This window comes from Anas acuta, chromosome 5 (genome assembly GCF_963932015.1).
Source record: "Anas acuta chromosome 5, bAnaAcu1.1, whole genome shotgun sequence".
NCBI lineage: Eukaryota > Metazoa > Chordata > Aves > Anseriformes > Anatidae > Anas > Anas acuta.
This window is the reverse complement of record NC_088983.1, coordinates 38,140,941-38,161,210: the sequence shown is the minus strand read 5'-3', so window position 1 is coordinate 38,161,210 and position 20,270 is coordinate 38,140,941. Positions and strand designations below refer to the sequence as shown.

The window sequence follows — 20,270 nt, the reverse complement described above, 5'->3', positions numbered from 1 at the left end:
TTGTTATCTGACAAAGTGTTGGCTTATCATTCTGTATAGCGCAGTTTTTTTTTCCCCAAGAAATTAGGACCTTAGAAACAATGGAGATCCCAGTACAAATAATTCTGCAAAGATGCTCTAGGTTGTTTGACATTCTGCATATTATTTTGCTTGAGAGATTTCCAATACCCATAAAGACATGTTTGAACAACCTTAGTATCCTGGCAGATTTTAGCTTCATTTATACCAGCTGCAGAAACAGTTGGAGGATGATTTTGGAATCTCTGTAGGGTTTTTAATGCTTTTATTACCACCTGACTCCAAGTAATTTTGTTGTTAATATGTATCATGAAAAAATGAACATCTTTTAAAAAAAGATCCAAAAGAGAAATGGCCAGGAAGTTGCAGCTCTTAAGGAAGAAAACAAAAAAGCCATTCTTAGGTGAGTTGTTCTGCATCAATTTTCCCTTGAGTATAATAATCAGTTGAAACCTTTGATTGTAGTGGGATCAGCTAATGCTAAGACACCTCTGCAAGCTGCAGTGGAAGTAGAAGGTGGCTCATCAAATTCTATGGTAACAGCTTTCACCCAGTATCATTTGTAATAGCTGTAATCTTTTGGGCTTATAAGAGAGGTTCTGCATACACTGAATCCTGAAAAGGTCTCCCTTTGAGAGAGTGGCCTTTTTGTTCAGAAAGAAATTTTCTTTAAGATGCCCAAAGGTTCTCTCACTACATTTTAGTCTTTGGATGCTAGTACTCTAGAGTTCAGGAATAAACAATATCCTAATCAGCAAGGCTGCCTATTACTATTACTAGTGCGTTCTGTTAATCTTCTATTATTCTCAATCTCTGTAAGAAAAAAGCATGGACTTGTAGGAAAAGACTTTTTCTGTAATAATCACAGGTATTTATTTTTCATTGCCTTCACCAGCAGTCAGCCTGTTGTTTGCATTAAGAACAGTCAATGAATCTCAATTGATTTTTATCCTTTCCCTGTCCATTTTGAGAATCATTTGCATTATTCCTACGATTACTCCTAGTCAACAGATAATGGAGAAGTGCAGACAATCTGATCAGTTCCAGAATTACTCCAGTCTTCTTTCCTCTCTCATATACTTCTCTCTATTCCTTGTTCACATATCCCTATCACAAGAATGTATCAGAGCAGCATGTCCTTACCTTCCTCATATCTGGAGAGATAAAGAACTCTGCTTAGTTTTGGAAGCAGGGTCTTCTTACAGATGTTTTGTTGTTTTCTGGAGGCTAAATCTAGCATTGATTGTTAGACCCGGAAAATCATTTACCATCTAAAAATGGTACCCTGTAATTTATTCCTTATTCATCTGTGGTAGTAATTATTTTTGAGAAAAATATCTTAGTATACTCACACATGGTGACCTGACTTGTACAAGAATCCTTTCTCCATCAAATCACACACAACATTTAGGGTTCTCTACAAATATTTTTTTATTTCACATTACTTCAAAAAGATGAACACAGATGTCTTTTTGTTATGTGGTGAGGCTACTGGATGGCTCTTGGTGATTGAGTACATTTTCACACCTCACAACTCAGTTAACTAAAAGAGCTGATCAGAACACATTAAAAAGTTTATGATTCAATGGCATTGGAAAACCACTGCATTATAGTCATTCCTTCTCTCATATTAAGCTCCGAAATTTTTATTTATTCTGCCTGCATCTATGAAATGCACATCTGGTGACTGTTGCCTCGGCTGCTGCTGAAGTCTTCTTATGATCTTATAGATCCTGGCTGCCATTTTACATACTCTGTACCTTTATAACAGTGGAGTAATTTTCTTCAGTCATCCAAAATTCCTTCTTGAAGTGGTACCAGCGTAGCCAGGCAGTGAGTCTTCAAGTACTCATTCCTAGGTCTTATGCTTCTTTGATTGAATTTTATACTTCACTTTCTTGATTTCATAAGGGCCCTCTATTGTCTCTCTTCACAGGTCTAAGTCTTTGTTTACTTGTTGCACTGTGGGAATATCCAAAAGTTCAACTGACATCACACAGCAGTTGTTCAAATGGTTTTCTGATTATGTGTGGACTTGTGACTTGGAGTTCCCTCCATGGCCAAAACAAATTCCACTGGATCCCTGGGCAAACTCAGTGTTTGTATTGCATGGTTTTTGGACGTTTGCCATGAGGCCACCTGGAGTTCTGTCTTTGCTTCCCTGCAGCAGCATGTTAGTGTAATAGCACGCAGGGCTGTCCCAGCCTTCAGCAGGGTGCTGCTGCCGTTGTCTGTGGGAGTCCTCAGACCTTCTCCTGGGTGGTAAAAGGCAAAGGGAACTGTTCAGAGGGCGTCATTGCTGGGAATGTACATGCAGACTCAAAGAAGAAAGGTTACTGGTCAGTAACTGGCGTTCTTTGAGAGATACAGTCTGCATGTACATTAGTCTCCTACCTGCCTTTCCCCTCTTTCTGAATCTCTTTCAGGTTTGATTGTGCATTTAAGAGGAACTGAAGTGGTGGCGGATGCACTCTGCCCTAACTTTCATGCATCAAGCAGGACGAGGGGAGGAGCTAGAACGCACCTCCCAGGACACTCCAAGGCAGGCCACAAGCTCACCCACTCTTAGAATATATGTATGGACTAAATATCTCAAAGTACAGCAGCTATTGGTAGGTAAATTTTCTTTACTGTATTTTCACAGGTAAACGATAGATATTTTTAAAAAACAATTTCATTCATTGACTCTGTGGATGATATGCATGAACAACACACACGGGGGGAAGTTACACCAGACACTGCATTACACTGAAGTATTTCCCTGTCTCTGTGAAGTTCTCCTCTCTCGTCTTTGTGCTCAGATCCAAATATTTTAGGTAGCTGAATATTATCACTCTGTTCAATTTGCCATTTCCATTGAGGGCTACAATAAAAAAGAGAAATGCATAACTCAGAATATTATTGTAAAAGCAAAAGGTAAACAAAATCTTGAACAATTGTATCTAGGTGTATGAAGTAACACAGAAGATTGTATTTACTGTTAGAAAATGAAGCTAGAAACTAAACTGTGTTCCATAAGATTCCGTAAGATATTTTTGCAATTAATTCATTGTTTAAAACTTAATAGTTGCACAAAAACAAACCTTCCAGTTTAAATGTTTCTTTTTTTCCACAGCTGGGTTCCTTGTGTTAATCACAGAACCTTTGAGGAGGTTTTTTAATCCCCTGCACTTACTGCCTATTAAACAGCACAAATCAATACAGGGTATAACCTGGTTTAAATCATTGATGTAGATTCTCTCTGTGTGCAAATATGCGCATGCAATTTCTATGAGTGCTTTTTTCAAGTACAATTTTCTATGAAATGAAGCGAAGCTATCTGAGTGAAGGGCTATTATGGGAATATGATTCTCACATCTTTACATTTGGAGTTCTCTAAGACAGATTGCCTTTGTCTGTCTGACCCTCACGTTTTTACTGATTCCTTAGCGTGATTCCTTTTCTTGACAGCTCAAAGAAACTTAGTTGGTTTTCTGCAGCTTTACCATTTCTGTGTCTGTAGTAAGATTAAGATGTAGGTTACTGGGGCTTGGTTACAACCAGCAAACATTGGTGAAGTTTACGAACTATGTATATGGATACATGTAGGGAAAATATTGTAAAGAACTCAAGTTATAGGACATTACTTACTTGTTTAATGTCAAACTCCCTTTTTGAATACTGGGAACCAAATCAAAAGTAAACAGTCTTAATCTTAGATGAACATGAATATATGCAAATGGGAAGAAAGTATGGAAAAAACACATTGTTCTGCACAATTAACCTGAGGTTTATGGCTCCAAAGCCAACCATTTATATCTTGTGATAACAGGTCTTTGAAGTGCTGCTTTAATAGATTTCGAAAAGATAAAATTTCTGATTGACTAATATTAGTGAGCAGTTTTGGATTACTTTAGTTGTTTTATGCTTTCTTCCCTTTTCTTTTTATTCCAATTGCTATTTTAGTTTTATTGTTACAGGAATGACCAGAGGAAGGAAAAGTAATACTAGCGAGGAGGCATTGTGCTTCTCTTTTATTTAATTTTTAAGTGGTTTCAAATAGATTCTTAAGAAAGGCACTTGAGTTTTTATAACTACAGTAATACTTACCTTAGAAAATAAACATATTTTAGTGAGAGGTCTTTTATATATGACAGAAATAAGACACATTTAATTTTGGTGCTTTTGTTAATATATTTTTATTATATAAAGATAAATATGTGCATATATGCCCACATACCTGTATATATCTGCCAAATTCAGAGTGGACAGGAAAGTTGCTTCAAGGTAGAGATATGTTTGGAAAATACCTAATTTGGACTCTTCTGACAGCTGTAAGTTCCATCCCCTCCTCAAGGCATCTGAGGAATGCTGGAGTTGACAGATCTTTTCCAGTGAGAAGCTGTCATTTCAAGAACTCATCATCCACTCTAGGAGGATACTAGTGGTATCAACAGTAGACAGGAACAGATTTTCTTACAGAAGGAAGCAAGTAATTCTTGTGCTTTGCCACATATGTAGATTGATGCCTTGCATATGATCTAGACTGCCTTCTAGATTGTAATTCAATCTGATAAACCATGAAATAAAAGCACAATTTTTCTTGTTTGTAGTATGACTAATGTCTCACTGTAGTTAGTTTAAATTAAGTATCTCATCTTTCTGAGAGCAAAGTACAAAATAAAAGTGCAGTTTTAAGGGCCTTCTTCTGGAGTCAACCTTGCCTGTGGCCTGTAGTGTCTTTACCTTTCTCCAGTGAAATAGATTTATTTTTTCATGCAGTACTGGTCATTAGAGGGCAAACACTTAAGTGCTTGCACGTCTCTTTGCTTTACTTTCCCTACCCACTTGCTTAGGTGAACTCTGCTGAGCATTGCACTTTGATGCCAACTTTTTTCCCCCCTATTTTAGGAATAATTATCACGAATAGTAGCTTTTAGAAGACATGAAGTACTTTTTTAAAAAAGGTTACATTACAGGCTGCATAGATATGTTGAACCTTGAATTTTTGATAGGTGCAATTTATTTCAGATGGAAAGTGCCTATAATTAAATTTCCATTTAAGAAAGTAAACCATTTATAGAGTACACTTTTATGACTTTCTTCTTTTAGTTTTGCATTTCAGTAGAATAGTTACATTTTTATGACTTTCTATTTAACATTAGCTTACTATTTGGAAAGCAGCATTTAGAAAAACAACAATGTAAAGTAACTGTGATGCTGAAAAGTGCAAATATATTTGAAGAATTTTCAAAAGGCTACTGTGTTCAGCAAAATCTCAAAAGACAAAAAGCCATATTTACAGACATTGAGGTATGTACTTGGTTTTCATCCAAGTCTCTGACTACAGTAATTACACTGGGAACACAGTCCTAACATTTCTGTTACTTCATGCCTGTTATTAGTGGGGGAAAGAAAGAAGAGGTGGAGGTACCAGAAAATGTGTAGTGTATTTTCCTGGTATTTTAGTATTTCATTTTCTGACATTCTTAAATCATTTTGAGACTGATTATTTGCAAAGTTGTTGCTCCACATGCAGGGGTATCTTCATGCCTCTGTGTTTTAATGAAGCTTTCAAGCAGTAAGAGGAAAGTTGTGAGCATAAGAAATAGAACCTTCACAAGAAATAAGGCAGAAAGTACAACATTTATTCCAAGAATATGTGAATATTTCTAAGGCCTTCCCTCTATTTCAAACTGGTTGTTGAACTCAGCTCTTTATCTTTCCTGCAGTTCCCTTGCTTTATGGATATTTATGGTCTATGTCCTTAGTACTTGAATTTTCCCTTACAAATCAGTGAAGAAGCCGTGGTCAGCTGAATAGAGAAGATTGCAATGCCTTAACAAAAGATATTGATGTTCTTTTAACCCAACTTTTACCTTTTCTTTATTCTTCTGCTTTGTATTTGTGTCTTATAATGTGAATTTATGATTAATGGGGTATACTCTCTTATGACATAATATCAGGGTTAACCTTTCGTGAGTTGGAGTCCGGAGTAGATGAAGCCACATGACCAAGTAAAGGTTGTTATGAGATCCTAGTCTGCTTGCATTTTGAAACATACTCTTCACGAATAAATAGGGTTTATTTGTAAATATTTGTTACATAATTTTACAAATCTGGTGGTTTTCAGTTCTATGCTAGAGATATACAGAATTTTCCCATAGGGCCTCTGTAATCCCTATTTGTTTGTTCTGTTCACTTACCTGCAGAGATTAGAGGGTGGTGCATGAATGGATTTATGGAGGAAAAAAAATAATTCACTTTGCTAACCATTACCACTGTGCCATCTTGGACAGTGAGATACTGAAGTTATCTCCACTGAAAGATAAATGTCTGGAAGTGGTAAAGCCATTTGTTGTCTGAAATGACAGGTAATATTAGCTTATGTGTGGTGCCACGGGCAACAAGCAAAGTTTGATGAGCAGTGTTACAACTGAAACAATTCCACGGTTCCAAGTTTGGGCAACACATAAGTCCAGTGAGTAGTTCCAGGCTGGGAGAGGGAAAGCATGATTTAAACAAGAGCTCTTTGGAGCAAGGGATGGAAATAAATTGTCTGTTAGGCCTAAGGGTTTCTTGTTTATTTAAATGAAAATCAAATAGGTAGATAGAACAGGGCGCCAGATCTAATTCAAAGCTTTAGGAACAAATGGGCTGAAATTCCATTTCTTTGCAGGAGGAAAATTTAATTATGTAATGATTCTAGGACTTTGATGAAATCTGAACAGGTTAGAAATACAGAAGTGTATTTTTGAAGTTAAAAGTGTCTAGAAGAGCAAATTGTAATGACTTAATTTTCTTCCTGTCTGCCTTGTCAGGAGGAAATAATTGATAAAGCATAATTTAGAATATTAAAATACTTTTTTGTTTGGTTGGTTGATTGTGTTTTTAGGTCTGTAGTTTTGTTCTGTCTTGTTTTAATTTATTAGTAATTTTATAGTACTGTTTTCAGAGCCAGATGCTGTATTTTGTATCCATCATCATAATGCCATTGACTTGAATGGAATGACAATGATTTACATAACCTGTTGACCCAATCTCATTTTGTCTTGAAAGTTTATCATCGATGAAACAATAAAAGAAGAGGTAGTTGCACAAAGATTATTTAATGAAATTTTCTGTTGTTGAAATGTTATATAATCATTTTATTTGTATAGCATCTGTCAAGACAAGTATCAGGTTCCTTGTCTGGAGGAATTCTCATTTGAAGAGACAGCAAATTCCGGTCTGTTCAAAGCCAACAGCAAATACTGCTCAACTGCTAGCAGCTGCAAAGTGAAAGTTAGTGGCCTTTCTTCCCCAGTTGGTCAGGGTGGTGTTTCCTTTTTTTAGATAGCTAAAATGTAAATGAGAATGCTTTTTTGGGATAGAGTTTTGTGGGCTAGAGAGAAAGTAAACCAAATTAGTCTCAGATATTTTTAAAAGACCAAGGAGGTACACGTTCTAAAATGCAATGAAACCCAAACTTTTTGCTTCATAATCAAAGGTCTGTTTACTGAAAGTTTATGTTTCTTCACTATAACTAGAATTTGATAAAAAAATACATGTATGTATTGTAATAATATCAATTATATGCTCAATTTCTGTGAAGAGTTAAGGTGTGTAATAATCCCTTTAGCTTCTTGTATGCTATCATGTGACGTTTCTTTTTTCCCTTTTAACTAGAGTATTAGTGAGATGTAGCAAAATCAGAACAGATGAAGGATTTATTTTCTCTTTAAAACCACTTGGAGTTTGGCAGGTTTTATTTTATCTAAAGATAAATGCTTCATAATATATATATATATATATATATATATCTCCTTTTATGCTGACAATTTTTTCTTGATAATGGTAATTTAAAAATATATATACAATGTCATGCTCTCACTTTGCCAAACAACATTTCTACACTAAACCTCTCTCAAATGCTTTCTGAAATTTGTTGCTGTTGGAAGCCAAGATAAATATGTCTGTAGATGATATAATAGCTCAGAGGAGATGTCACCTGTTTAAAAAGAAACTTTTCTGATGCATATCTGTATTATTGAAACAAACGATTTTAAGATTAAAAATGCTTTTTACTACTGCAATTTACTTCTTTTTATGTAAGTCAAAATAAAAGTCAGACTTAATACTTCATTTATATGTTGGTCTGAGACATTTTGCATGTTCATTTCTCAGGCTTATTTAAAATGTTCATTTATCCTGAAATTTGCGGTCAGTTACAGTGTTCCTGGGAATAGTGCCATACTCCAAAAGAGGGTAGTAAAAAGACATAAGTGATTTTAATAAGGATGAGATAACGCAAGAGGGAAGGTGGAAGGAATGAGTAAAGGAAGGAGAAGTAAAGATAGAACCTTTCGTTTTGCCACTTTAAGTAATCCTTGGATTTTTACATGATGGGTCTTGCAGGCAGGCACAAGTCTATTCTACCTGCAATTTGGAAGAGACTGTATATGAGATGTACATGTATATGTGGTGTCCTAACTAGACATCTCATATACTGTATGTGATTTATATGACTGTATATGATTTCTCTTAACTGGAAATTACCTAGCAGTTCTAAGCCTGCAGAACATATCCCTGAGCATTAATCTACATCAGTAACACTTTTTAAAGTATTATGGACAGTTTTATGACCATCAGCAATATTTTAAGTTTTTTTACTCAGTAAATTGCTTGGATCTACTTTTAAGAGTCAAATAATAAGCTTCTAGTCCACAGTCACCAAAACATTTCTTTCCACCTCAATATAATAATCCAGAAACATAAATGTGCCCTAACCTTTTTTCAGAGGTGTTTTCTTTGATGGAATTAGTAAGCAATTGGTATGTTTTCTGCAGATAGTTACTTTACTGTGCAATACATGGTTATACATTGTGTAACCCATTGCTGAATTTGGAGATCCAAATGAACATTAGGCTGCTGTGCTTGCCCACAGTAGAGTGAAGGATAAGTGATATAATCACACTGTGACTAAATATATCTTCTGCTGACATTGAATTTTTGTCACAATCTAAAAACTAGTTTAGAATGTCATCTAAAAAAACTGAATGCAAATCAAATTTAACATATCTCTAGTATCATGAGTTCTAGAGTACTGTAAGTCATTGAATGTACATGACAAATCTCTTAAGCTTTCTTAATCCAGTTTTGGCATCAGAAAATACAGTCCTATTCAGATCTAGGAAATAAATAAAATATGATTATACTGTAAGGGGCAACTTATGGATTGCTGTATCTGGTGTGTTATTACATCTTTTATTAGACAAGCTTACAAATATGTGATTCTTGCTTTTTTCAGACTGTTGAAAAGTAGAACAAGCACAGAAACCAGAGTTACTGTAAGAATTATCAAACATATTACCTGAATTAAATGTGTATACTTTATTAACATGTATTGAAGCATTATATTTATATCGTAGAATCAAAATAAACAGTGATATAAATGAACAGCTATGAATTCTTGATCTCCATTTTAGAACAAGAGATGGAGAACAGAATTTCAGTTTCCATTTCCAAAAATACTATGACTTGTATTATTCTGCTGTAAGTTGGTTATAAATAGTGGTTTAGAGTCTTTGTGAAAAATGCCATGAGTGATTACAGAATTCCCTTGATTTATTATTATATCTGTTTATTTTCAAGTCATGTCAATTCTTCAGGTGTTTTCTGAGACAACCATGTCCCATGTATTACTTGTTAGATCTGACAGCATTCATGTTCTCTTTCAGGAGACGCTGATAGATTGGTGTGACGAAAAGGAACTTAATTTGATTTTAACAACGGGAGGAACAGGGTTTGCACCACGAGATGTGACTCCAGAGGTGAGATACTCCTGGAATAAGAAAAACATGCCCTTCGGTGTAGAAATGTATGAATCTTCGGTTGGGGTGTTACTCTTTTTGATATTTCCTCTGTAACTGTACTTTGGAGTATCTCAGAACAGGTCAGGTGATAAACCACTTGGAAGCAGAAAAAGCAATAGGGAATACAGCACAGGAGAATTACTCTGACTTTGGGTTCTGACCAGAAACAATTTTCAGACTAAAATGTGACATAGCAAAATGGATTTCCTGTCCCAGTGGAAACAGCAAAGTTCTAACAGCATTTTGGTATAATTTCCTTTTGCACTGCAGAACAGCACTGCTAAGCAAAAACATGCATGTCTCTTTTGTTGTGTTCTGCACAAGTAAAGTGGGATGAAAGAGTTCTCTTAATTCTCCCTTGCAGGGTACTACATTGACAACTACTGCTTTATAGGTTAGAACAGGGGAAGTAGATTGTAGGGGAGAAAAAATTTGTGCAAAGCTGCTGGTGCTTCACTTGACACTGCACTATCAAAAAAGCTAAACAGGCAGAGATGGAGGTTACCTGCACCAGTAAACGTTGCACCGTAAATTCAGTTACAAACCACTTACCAGGAGCTAAGGTAAGGGGGGAAAAAAAAAGCGCAAAGGAAACTTAGCCAAATAACTTAGCCTCAGGGCCATGAGTTGTAATATGAAATGATGATTGTTATTGGATTACTTGATATTTTTAGTTCCAAATTAGGTTAATTTGAACTTTTAAAATCACATAACTGTTTTTGTTTGCTAATATTCAGTAGAGGACAGAATTAAGACTGAGTGCCTGACGTGTTTATTTCCATAACTTAACATATTTAGATTTCATTTTAGTGTTCATGTGAGTTTTCAATTACTTATGCTTTAAGAGTTGATTTAATTATAACATACCTACAATCATTTTTACCTACCAATGTGTTCTGTCGACCATGACTGTATTTTTTATTGTTTTCATTAGGAATTTTAAAATGTTTTTAATCTGCTGTATAACATTTGTATAACTGAACTAAAAAATGTAAATAAATGCTCTTGTACATTATTTTTGATCATTTTAGATTGTATACATAAAACTTCAGGGTCTATCTCTCAGAGAATGGGAACAATATAAGGTAACTGTAGAGTACTAGCTAGTGAAGATGAATTTACAGGTGATTCATGTTGCAAAAGCAACACAAAAGTGAAAAATGCATTAGTTTAATTGGTCTCTTACTTGCAAAGTAACATAATAATTTAGAAGGCTGTATTCCAGCACTGTGCAAAAGGAAGGCAGAATTTCTGTTTCTGTTTTTCTGATTTATTAACTTAATGCAAAGTCAAACCTAGGCAGTAGTGCCAGAAGAAATATTTCAGCCAGTGCCAAAAATTAGCTATAGATTCTCAAGCAGCATTTGGGCCCAGGAATTAACAAATGAGAACTTGGCACATAAATACCTCGTGCTTTCCTTATGTTGATTCATTGCTGTTACTCGAACTAATTATTTAATATAGGTGGTAATGATTTGTTTGATTAGTTTTGATGTTACAGTGACCCATTTTAAAAATTAACTGTTGTTGAAGTCTCTTTAGCCAAATAATAAAAACACGTTGGTACAAAAATCATTTTAAAAAATCATAGAAGGACAAATGCATCCTTTATAAACATAATCAGTATGTAAGTCTTCAGTTGGTTATAACCAACAGAACGTTTTACCTGTCCAATTATTACTTTAATTAAAAAGAATTTATAAATTTATATAGGACATTATTTAACTCAATTTTCACTCATTTAATTTGCATTTAATTTACAAGACTAAAATCATGGTGAAGAGACTGAATCCCAGTTTTTGTTACAAACTGGCAATGATAAGGTTTGTTCTTCAATTCCATATAGGGTTTAGTAGATCATTCAAGCAAACGTCAGAAGGGAAGAAAAGAAGTTTGCCGATATGTGTCATAAGTAAAATATTGTATGTGTTTTGGGTCAAGGAGAGAGAAAACTCAAAATGGAAAAAATTACTACATCAACATAAAATGTTCAACAACAAACCTTCAGGAAAACTTGTTGTAGGAATGCGTTGTTGGAGGAAGTTGTTTTTAATATTTTACTTGTATGGTGTTCATACAGCATGGTCTCCTGTCATTACTGCACTGGTAATTAAATGATTTGGTCGTGACATTGTGCTATTGAAATGTCATCTTTAAAACACGATTTTAAAGCTAGTATTAATTGAATCTAATTTTGGAAGACATTTGAGTGTTCTTCCTGAGAGTAGGGACAGTAGTGCATCAGGTCGTATTTCAGCTGGAATGATTCAGTCCTTAATGTTCTTGTAGTTTCAATTAGAAGACAGTTTTCTGCTTTTTCTTGAGAAGAGATATTTAGTCACTATTGTACTGTACAATATAAAGTTGATTCCTGAAAGTATTTACAGCCCAAATAGTTAAGGTTAATTTTTTTTTTTTTTTTACTATTGATTAAATAGAAATTAAGTGGTAGTATAATGCATTTATTTATAAATATTTTTTTCAGAAATTTGTAATTCTTTAAAAAAGTTTTAAAAAAAATTACTTGGTTTCCCCACTCACTTTGCATTTTGAATACTATAACTGAATCATACTAGATTATTGCAGTAGTTTCAATGATGTGTGATTTATTTTTTAAATAACAAAATAGATTGCTTGAAGGCTGTCTGACTTCGATTAGCTATCTCTGATCCCTGAATTTATTGCATAGGACTAGCGAGTAGATGGGGAGAAGCTTTTAAGTTAGGTGTCGTATGATTCACATTTTGAGAAGTGGGGGTCAGTTGAATTAAGCAGAGTGAATATCCTTCACCTTTTTGCCTATGTGACTTTGAGTGATGAAATGAATGTGAATAGATTAAAAAAAAATCAGCCAGTGGATGGCTGAATTTGAAGGAAACTGTTATAAAAGTTAAAAATGAATGCTGTAATTCTTCATCTACTATGGCAGTTCATGATAGTTCTCATTTGGACCAAAGCCAAAGTAGATGCTAGATTTTGTAGATATAACTATGGTTTTGACCATCTTTATGTTGCCTGTAATTTGAGGGTTTTTTGAGTCCACACTGGAAATGTTCATACAGTCTGCTCATCACTGGATAGAGATTGAGCCATTACATATTGCCCAAGTTAAGTTATTTGGGAAAGTTTTATTTTTTATTTCCAGATGCAGATATTTTCCCCTTGGAACTACCACACTGGATCGCTAGATAGTTACCGTTTTTACAGGATGTTAATGAAAATATACATTAACTTTTAAAAACATATTTAAATAATGCAATAAGTTTGTATCAATCACATTTTCTCTATTGCTTGTCAGTCAATACAAGGAGGAAAGGAAAAATCTCATGTATACAGGCACTCTGTGAAGTCTTTTATTTTCCATCTTCTTGACTTTTATATTTATTCTTTTGCAAAATTATACATCCAAAAAATTAATTTTCCTACCTCTTAACAGAGTCTTCTGGCTGTTTTCTTATCCTACATCTCTTGTGTGGCTCCATACAAAACTAATTTTATGTACTTAGATAATAGAAAAAAGGATCAGCCTATTGTGCCTAGACTGATGCTAGAAATCCTTGAGCTGTTGCTATGTGAATTCACAAATACTTCAACCATGCTGCAGATAATTGTCAGCCCTGAAATTTTGAGACGAGACTCCAGGAGAAGAGGCATAGAAGAGCTCTGCCATTATGCAAACCCAGGCAGATGTTTTCTCATAGTCTTCCTTCTTTTCCTCTGCTCTGGAAAAATGATGAATGTGTCTTTTAGCTTTTGCTGATTATATTCCTCAATATTTATAGGCTGCTTTTAAATATATTTGGACACTTGATCATTTTCATTTGATCTCACGATATGTGCACACCTGTTTATTCTTTCATCAAAGTTCGTAAGTCCATTAAAAATGTTCTCTGGAACCCCCTCCAACTTGTCAGCATTTTCTCAGATAAAAAGCCTGCTCACAATGAAGAAAACATTCCAAGCCTAGTCACTCAAAAGTTGTGTCTAGAGAGAAAAAAGTCTATATTCTGCAGTGTTGCAAAGTTTTTATATACTCAATTCAAAATCACAACAGCATTTTTATAATCAATACCAATTGCAATTTTTCTTTTGCCTGACTTTTCCTAATTCCCTAAGGTATCTTTCACTATTGCTGGTTCCTGAGTTTCTCCTTTGAATGTGGTGTGAAATTTTCTTTAAATATTTTAATTGATTTTCCAAATTACACATTTTAAAATTCCATTTAATTACTACAGACTGTTTTAATGTCTATTTCTTTGTATTTCTGTGTCCCAAGTAGTGTTTACAAACTTCCTAATCTATACTGTTTGCAATTTTCATGTTTTTTTTGTTTGCTTACCCTTCAACTTAGTTAATGAAACAAGGTGCTTGTGACAGAGCAGGATTTGTGAAGTCATAGCCATATTCTCACAGCAGCTTATGTGTTCCCCTCAGATTAACTTAAATCCATTGCGACATTTCAAATTAAAACTCCCAATTAATATTTGATAACTTAAACTAGGAAGGACATGTAGATATTTTTATCCTCCCTGCTTCAAGTAGTGTTTTTCCAGACCAACGAGATTTCTGGTAGATTTCCTTGTGGATATGGGAGCACTTCCATTCTTTTTCAATAGTATTCAGCTCTTCTTAGTGCCATGCCAATTATATATTAGTGTTGTCACTGGCCACAAGAAACTCTTTCTACAACCTGTCTGTCACTTCAGGATGGCTCCATAATAAGGAGGAATGAAGTCTTCATCTCATATGTGACATCAGTCATTTTATGGTGGAAGTACTCTGAAATCATACAACCTCTAATTATCCAGGCTGCTCTTTCAGTTTCTCACCCTTAATATTCAGTACGATCTCCAATTTTAAAACCTTTTTCAGCATGTATTTTTGTAGTCTGTGTTAACACTGCAGTTTTCCATGCCTCTGAATGGAAATTTCACTCCCTGTTAAGTCTGATTCCTTTGTTAGAGCTATTGTATAACGAAGTGTGCTGTGCATGTGTGATGAGTGATCCTGTAACTTGCCATCAGACCGATCGTTCTCCATATTTCTTAGGAGATTATGTTTTCAGCCTAGCTTGCTCCTAAAGGGTCTGAATTATGAAACCTTGCCAGATGCAACTAGGCAACAAATATTCTTCAATGGAATAGACTACTGTGTGACAGACTTCTGAGTTCTGCTATTAGAATTTTATCAGCAACTCTGTAAGGTATCGTTCCCTTTTTTTATTAGATCTCCAGATAGTTCCTAGCTTATATGATTAGGTCTTTATTCAGCCTGATTTAATTTTTCAATATAATCATTTAAGAATTTGAAACACTCTATTGGGTGTTCCAAAAAATCCAAATACATCTGTGTGCTCTATTCATTTAACCACTAATTCTATAGTTAGGTTTTAAATCTCAGATTTGGAAGACATTATAAAAACAGAACTGCTATACTGAATTGCAGAACACTTTTCACTAAACAACCATTACCAGTGTCTTTGAGAAGCAGCAGTATCCTGATTATTTGCAGTATGCAGCACACTGTCGGCTTATAGACGTACCTGTGTCCTGGGAAATTCCAAGCTGATTTAGCTGACTTGTGAAGTGCTGAAAAGTACACTTTCTCTTTTCTTCTGGGAGTTCCTCAGGAAATCTTGGTAATACACCAGCACCACTGAAGAGTCTGGTTGTGCTACCATCAACTGCAGTCACTGCATGGAAACACCTGGGAGCTACGAGGACAGCTGTAGTGAGAAATGTGGGAGGGAAGAAAGCCAGATCCCATTTCAGCTCTATTTACTCAAATAACAGAAGGTACGCACACACACACACACACACACACACCAAAAAAAAAAAAAGGTGGAAATTTATACATACAAAGAAAAAGCATTCCTAAAGAATACCAGTTTTGATAAATAAAGAGAGTTTTATAAATCGATATTCTGGTTCTATAAATGACAGTTTTGAACGTCTCCTTGTCTGTGTATCCAACTGAGATGCAGGATGAAAAGAGAGTATGTCTCTCAACTTGTTTCTGTCTACATTTCCAGACATAGACAAGTATGAAGATATTGAATTAAAAAAGGAAAAGAAATAGGGGGATATTTTTTTGTCTGTATACAGAATTGATGTGTCTAAATTGGAAAGCTGCATTTTTTTCTGACATTCACTTTTTTAAACATTTCAAATATCACACTGGATATAGAAAAAGCTCAAAAAATATGATGGCTAGAAGAGATGCTTTCTGTGAGGGTTATACAACCCAGTCTGTTTAGTTTATCATAAAGAATATTGGGAAGTAACTTGGTTTGTAGTGTATTCACTATATTTTCTTTGAGAAATAACCATATAATGTACCAAGGGTTCTGTTAGTCTGCTGAAGAGATGTGCAACAATAGCTGGTGATAAGAAGCTCAAACCAGAAAATTCTAATAAGGAAATCATCATATTGAAGATTTTTTTGTGTGTTTGGATTCGTTTTGTGAGTTGTTTTAACAGTGAACCGTTAATCATACAAAGAAGTTCCCTCCCCGAAAGAGCTGTTATTCTCTGAGTTTCAATCCTGTCAAATCAAAACCAATTGTGGAAGAGATGTCTTATAAAACACAAGTTATATGGGATTCCTTACAGAAGTCAGGGATGACATTTAATGATTTATCCCGTGTGGAAAATCAGGCTAGATTCTAACCTTATGTTCTATATGTATTAAATGAGAAGATAATTCAAATTAAATGGATCCCAAAATTAATGGGTACACAATTGTCTTTAACTGATTCATTAACCTTCCATCTAAAGCTGTCTGACCATCATATCCTAAAGATAATACCAACAGATTTCCTACCAAGTGTTCCAGGATGTTTTTGCCCATTTGAGGATCAACCTTTATTACCTTTATTTGCTTTATTTTAGTTTTCCTTAATGATCTGAAAATAGCAAATAGAGGTTCCATTTTCTGTCTTTCAGGTATGTATGAAATATTTGCAAGCACTGTTGCAAAAAAGAAAACAGCAGTAAAACCACAGTAGGGGATTTCAGTGCTTCATAGAGAAACAAAGACACAATAGCAAGCCAGGAATTCTAATTTTTCTCTTTTAATTTTTACAATTGTATTTTTTATTCCAAGGTAATTTCAAAATGACAGTAGGAAGAAAGCGGGTGGACAAATGTTTCATATCCCAGTGATCCCAGATACTTTCAAAAATACATCCAAAAGAACAATACAATTATAATTTACTTTTTTTTTTCAAAAGGAAAGGAAAGGTTCTTCTCCTATGGGCATTACCAATACATTTAACTGTCTGCACTGTAGTGACCACAGCTCATAGAGATGTGTTCTGTTAGTTTAAATTAGCTGGCTTGGCTTCTATTAGCAGTGTAGCTGCCACAGTGTATAGGACTTGCACTCCTTCCTGTAACTGTGAGAGAAAAGGGAGAGAAAAGAATGCATGCCATAAGCCTTCTGCATAATGATATTTCCAATTTAGGATATTTTTTTCCAATTTGGGAATTTCTGCCTTTTAGGCATTTCTGTTAGAATATCCTTTTGCAACAGGTAACAGGGAACTGAACAAAATTAAACGTCAGCTTAAGGCAAAATGATCTGGAAAACATTGTCAGGCTTGTAATTACGCAATTTTCACCATTAATGTGTAATTTTTTTCTGGTCATGTTTTATTGCAAGTAGTTTAGTAGAAGCTTAATATGGAGAAAATTGGCAATAATATATAAAAACATGAGGAAGACTTCTGTGTGAAGGCATCTTAAAGAAACGATAACTAGGAGACAAATACTAGTTTGGATTTAAGATGTATCAAAAATTGAGTTAGTTATTCTTTTTAGAAAAAGTGCACCAGAATACCAAAATGATTCTTTATTAAAATAGTTTACCATTAAAACTAATGCTTATTGAATAGTAAAGAAATTCTCATTTGCTCCTTGTCTGCTATGCAGGAGCACTTTCAGCCACTAAAGAAGAAACTGGAAGAGTCTTGGAAAGTGGCTGGTATCATCTGTTATTCTTGGGATCATAACTGTTCCTTTGCCTGCTTCTGCAGATTCCTACCACATGGAACAACTTTAGCAACGTGTTAATTGAAAGTATTCAAAGAGAAAAACATAATGTCCGTATATATTGCCACACTCATGTATGGAAGTCTTATGGAAAAGAAAATAATTACTTTTTAACTGTAGTTTGGACCATTCACGGTTATTTCATCTTGTATTTCATGCATATATTCTTTTTCCCAATTGTTTTGTAGTGTGAATACCAAAATTAATAGTGAGGAGCATAATGTACAATATACTACTTAATATCGGTATTTGAACTTTCACTAGATGTGAAAAGTACATTTTTTCTTCCACAGTGGTTCACTGAGATCAGTTTGTCATAGTTCATTTTCATTGAGCCTTGAAAGATCTCCCTTTGGAGAGAAGATGCTAGCAATTTTGTTCTTGATGCGGTTCAGCTAACTCTAGCTGCTGCTGGCCACAAAATCATATGATCTGATAAAACTGCTAGTATGTGCTGTAAGTATCTCGTGCTTTGGAGTATTCATATCAACTCCTGTTCAGTCATTTACGGTGTGTTACTCCTGGCTAGTTTAAGCCTTTACTAATCATATAACATAAATCTCAGTCTCCTCTGCCTAAATTTCCTGTCACTCTAAGCCCAAATAGTTTTTGATACAGGGAAGTTGGGATATGGAAGAGATTCCTGTTCTGTGACCAGTTTCTAAAATTGAAATTATATTATCTTCTACTATTCCTGTGCCTTATTCAGCTGAAGGGAAAATGAATGGCTGATACCCAGAGGATCAGTATAAATAACATTCCATCAGCTTAGCCTCTTACTACTGTACCATATTCCTTAAAAGCTTTGTTGCTTATGAATACACAGCAATTTTGTGTGGATACTGTTTCTGTGATCTTTCTAAATCTTTAATTCAGCAATGCACAGTAGAACTAATCATTCCTTTGTTGTGTCTAAGGCTCTTCAGTTTGCACGAAAGGGAAGAGTTGGCTTCTTGTTGCATGTTATTGCTCGATCAAAATGGGTGTCATTTTTCAGCATTAGCATAAGAAGTTAACGTACAGGTGGATATGTACACACATAATGTAGACCTTTAAGAGAACAGAAATAGTAAAGTTTGGTTCCTGGCTGGTTGGCTTTTAGTGACTAGGAAGATGAATAAAGAGACCCATGACTGGAATGACAGATGAGTTAAATTACTGAACTTAGTTATTGCTGTTTTATCAGTTCTTGCATTCCAGACTTCATTGTGTGTTTCTGAAATGGAATAACAGCTAACATTTCTGTAACATGGTTTAGTTTGTTTAAAAGAACAACCATGTTAAATAACAGAGTGCTCTGTGCATCAAAAGCGTTGATAAGTGTTGGACTTTTGGAACTCTTGCCACAGAAGGAGGTTATCCCACAAGACTCACAAGACTAATACTGTTCTTTAGTGCGGGTTTATCTAAGCCAAATTCAAACACGAGCCTACACTAGTGATGAGTAACAGTTAATGACTTGTGCAGTTTATCTCACAAATGGCCGTCATCGGCTAACGGGTACTCCTGTTCATCTTCACAAGATATTTTGCAGTGGATATGGGAATGAGCTCACAGGACCATCCCCTTTCCCCTCTTATACACCTTGTGCTAGAGGTAAGTGTGGTTTTGGGGAACAAGGGTGGGATGTCATGAGATAAAAGTGAATGTGGGCTTCTTAAATTTTTCGCAAACCTCAGTAAAGGCATGTGTCTGGGGATGGACAAAGATTCAGCTGAATTCTTATTTTTTGCCCAAAGAGGTTACCCAGTCCTAAACTGACATGCTTTCCTTGAACTGGGAGTCAGAAATCCCTTTTCTCTTCTGTTTTTCTGCTGCAGAAATTCCCAACATTCCCATTATGTGGGCTCCAGAGAGGGGTAAGCAACATCTTCAATCCCACCCAATCATTTCCAAACTAATTCTTTGCTAGTATTTTTTTGCTTTTTAAATCATCATCAGAAGCAGTTTTTAGATACATTTTTCCCATTCATTTGATTTTCTTGTGGATTCTCATATTTTTGTTTTATAGGAAGGTCCCATGACCTCCCCAAGTGCTAGGGTCAGACTCATCTGCTGTTTCCATTTGTGTGCTATTCTGTGGATTTTCATGGTTTGCTCTGATCTAATGATATTACCAGAGGGTGAGCATCTAGATTCTTGGGACTGTTTCACTCATGGTATCTTAAGTTGTTGAAAAAGCACTGTCACCCTGCTTCCTTGTCAGTCAGTTAACAGGCTTATGTTTTATCCTTGCTGACAGTTGCATCTGATTATCCATGGGCGTTGGTCTTCTGCTACCTTGCCTGTCTGGGGACTGCCTGGCATTCACTACTCTCTCTTATTTTCTCTATTGCTGGCTGTGTGGCGTTGTCCTCCCAAAATCTTG

At 35.1% G+C, this 20,270-nt stretch overlaps 1 protein-coding gene across 20 annotated transcripts in view; it reads left to right on the top strand.

The window, feature by feature from the left end:
* GPHN (gephyrin) overlaps window positions 1–20,270 on the top strand; it is a 291,218-nt gene that overhangs the window by 141,060 nt on the left and 129,888 nt on the right. For 12 of the 20 annotated variants that reach the window (XM_068684230.1, XM_068684237.1, XM_068684233.1 and 9 more), the window contains 2 exons: window positions 9,717–9,809; window positions 19,723–19,761. In XM_068684230.1, coding sequence (XP_068540331.1) covers window positions 9,717–9,809; window positions 19,723–19,761 — 132 coding nt within the window. Of the gene's footprint in view, window positions 1–2,444; window positions 2,631–9,716; window positions 9,810–19,722; window positions 19,762–20,270 lie in introns of all 20 variants that reach the window. The other 8 variants (XM_068684240.1, XM_068684231.1, XM_068684244.1 and 5 more) reach the window with 3 other exon arrangements.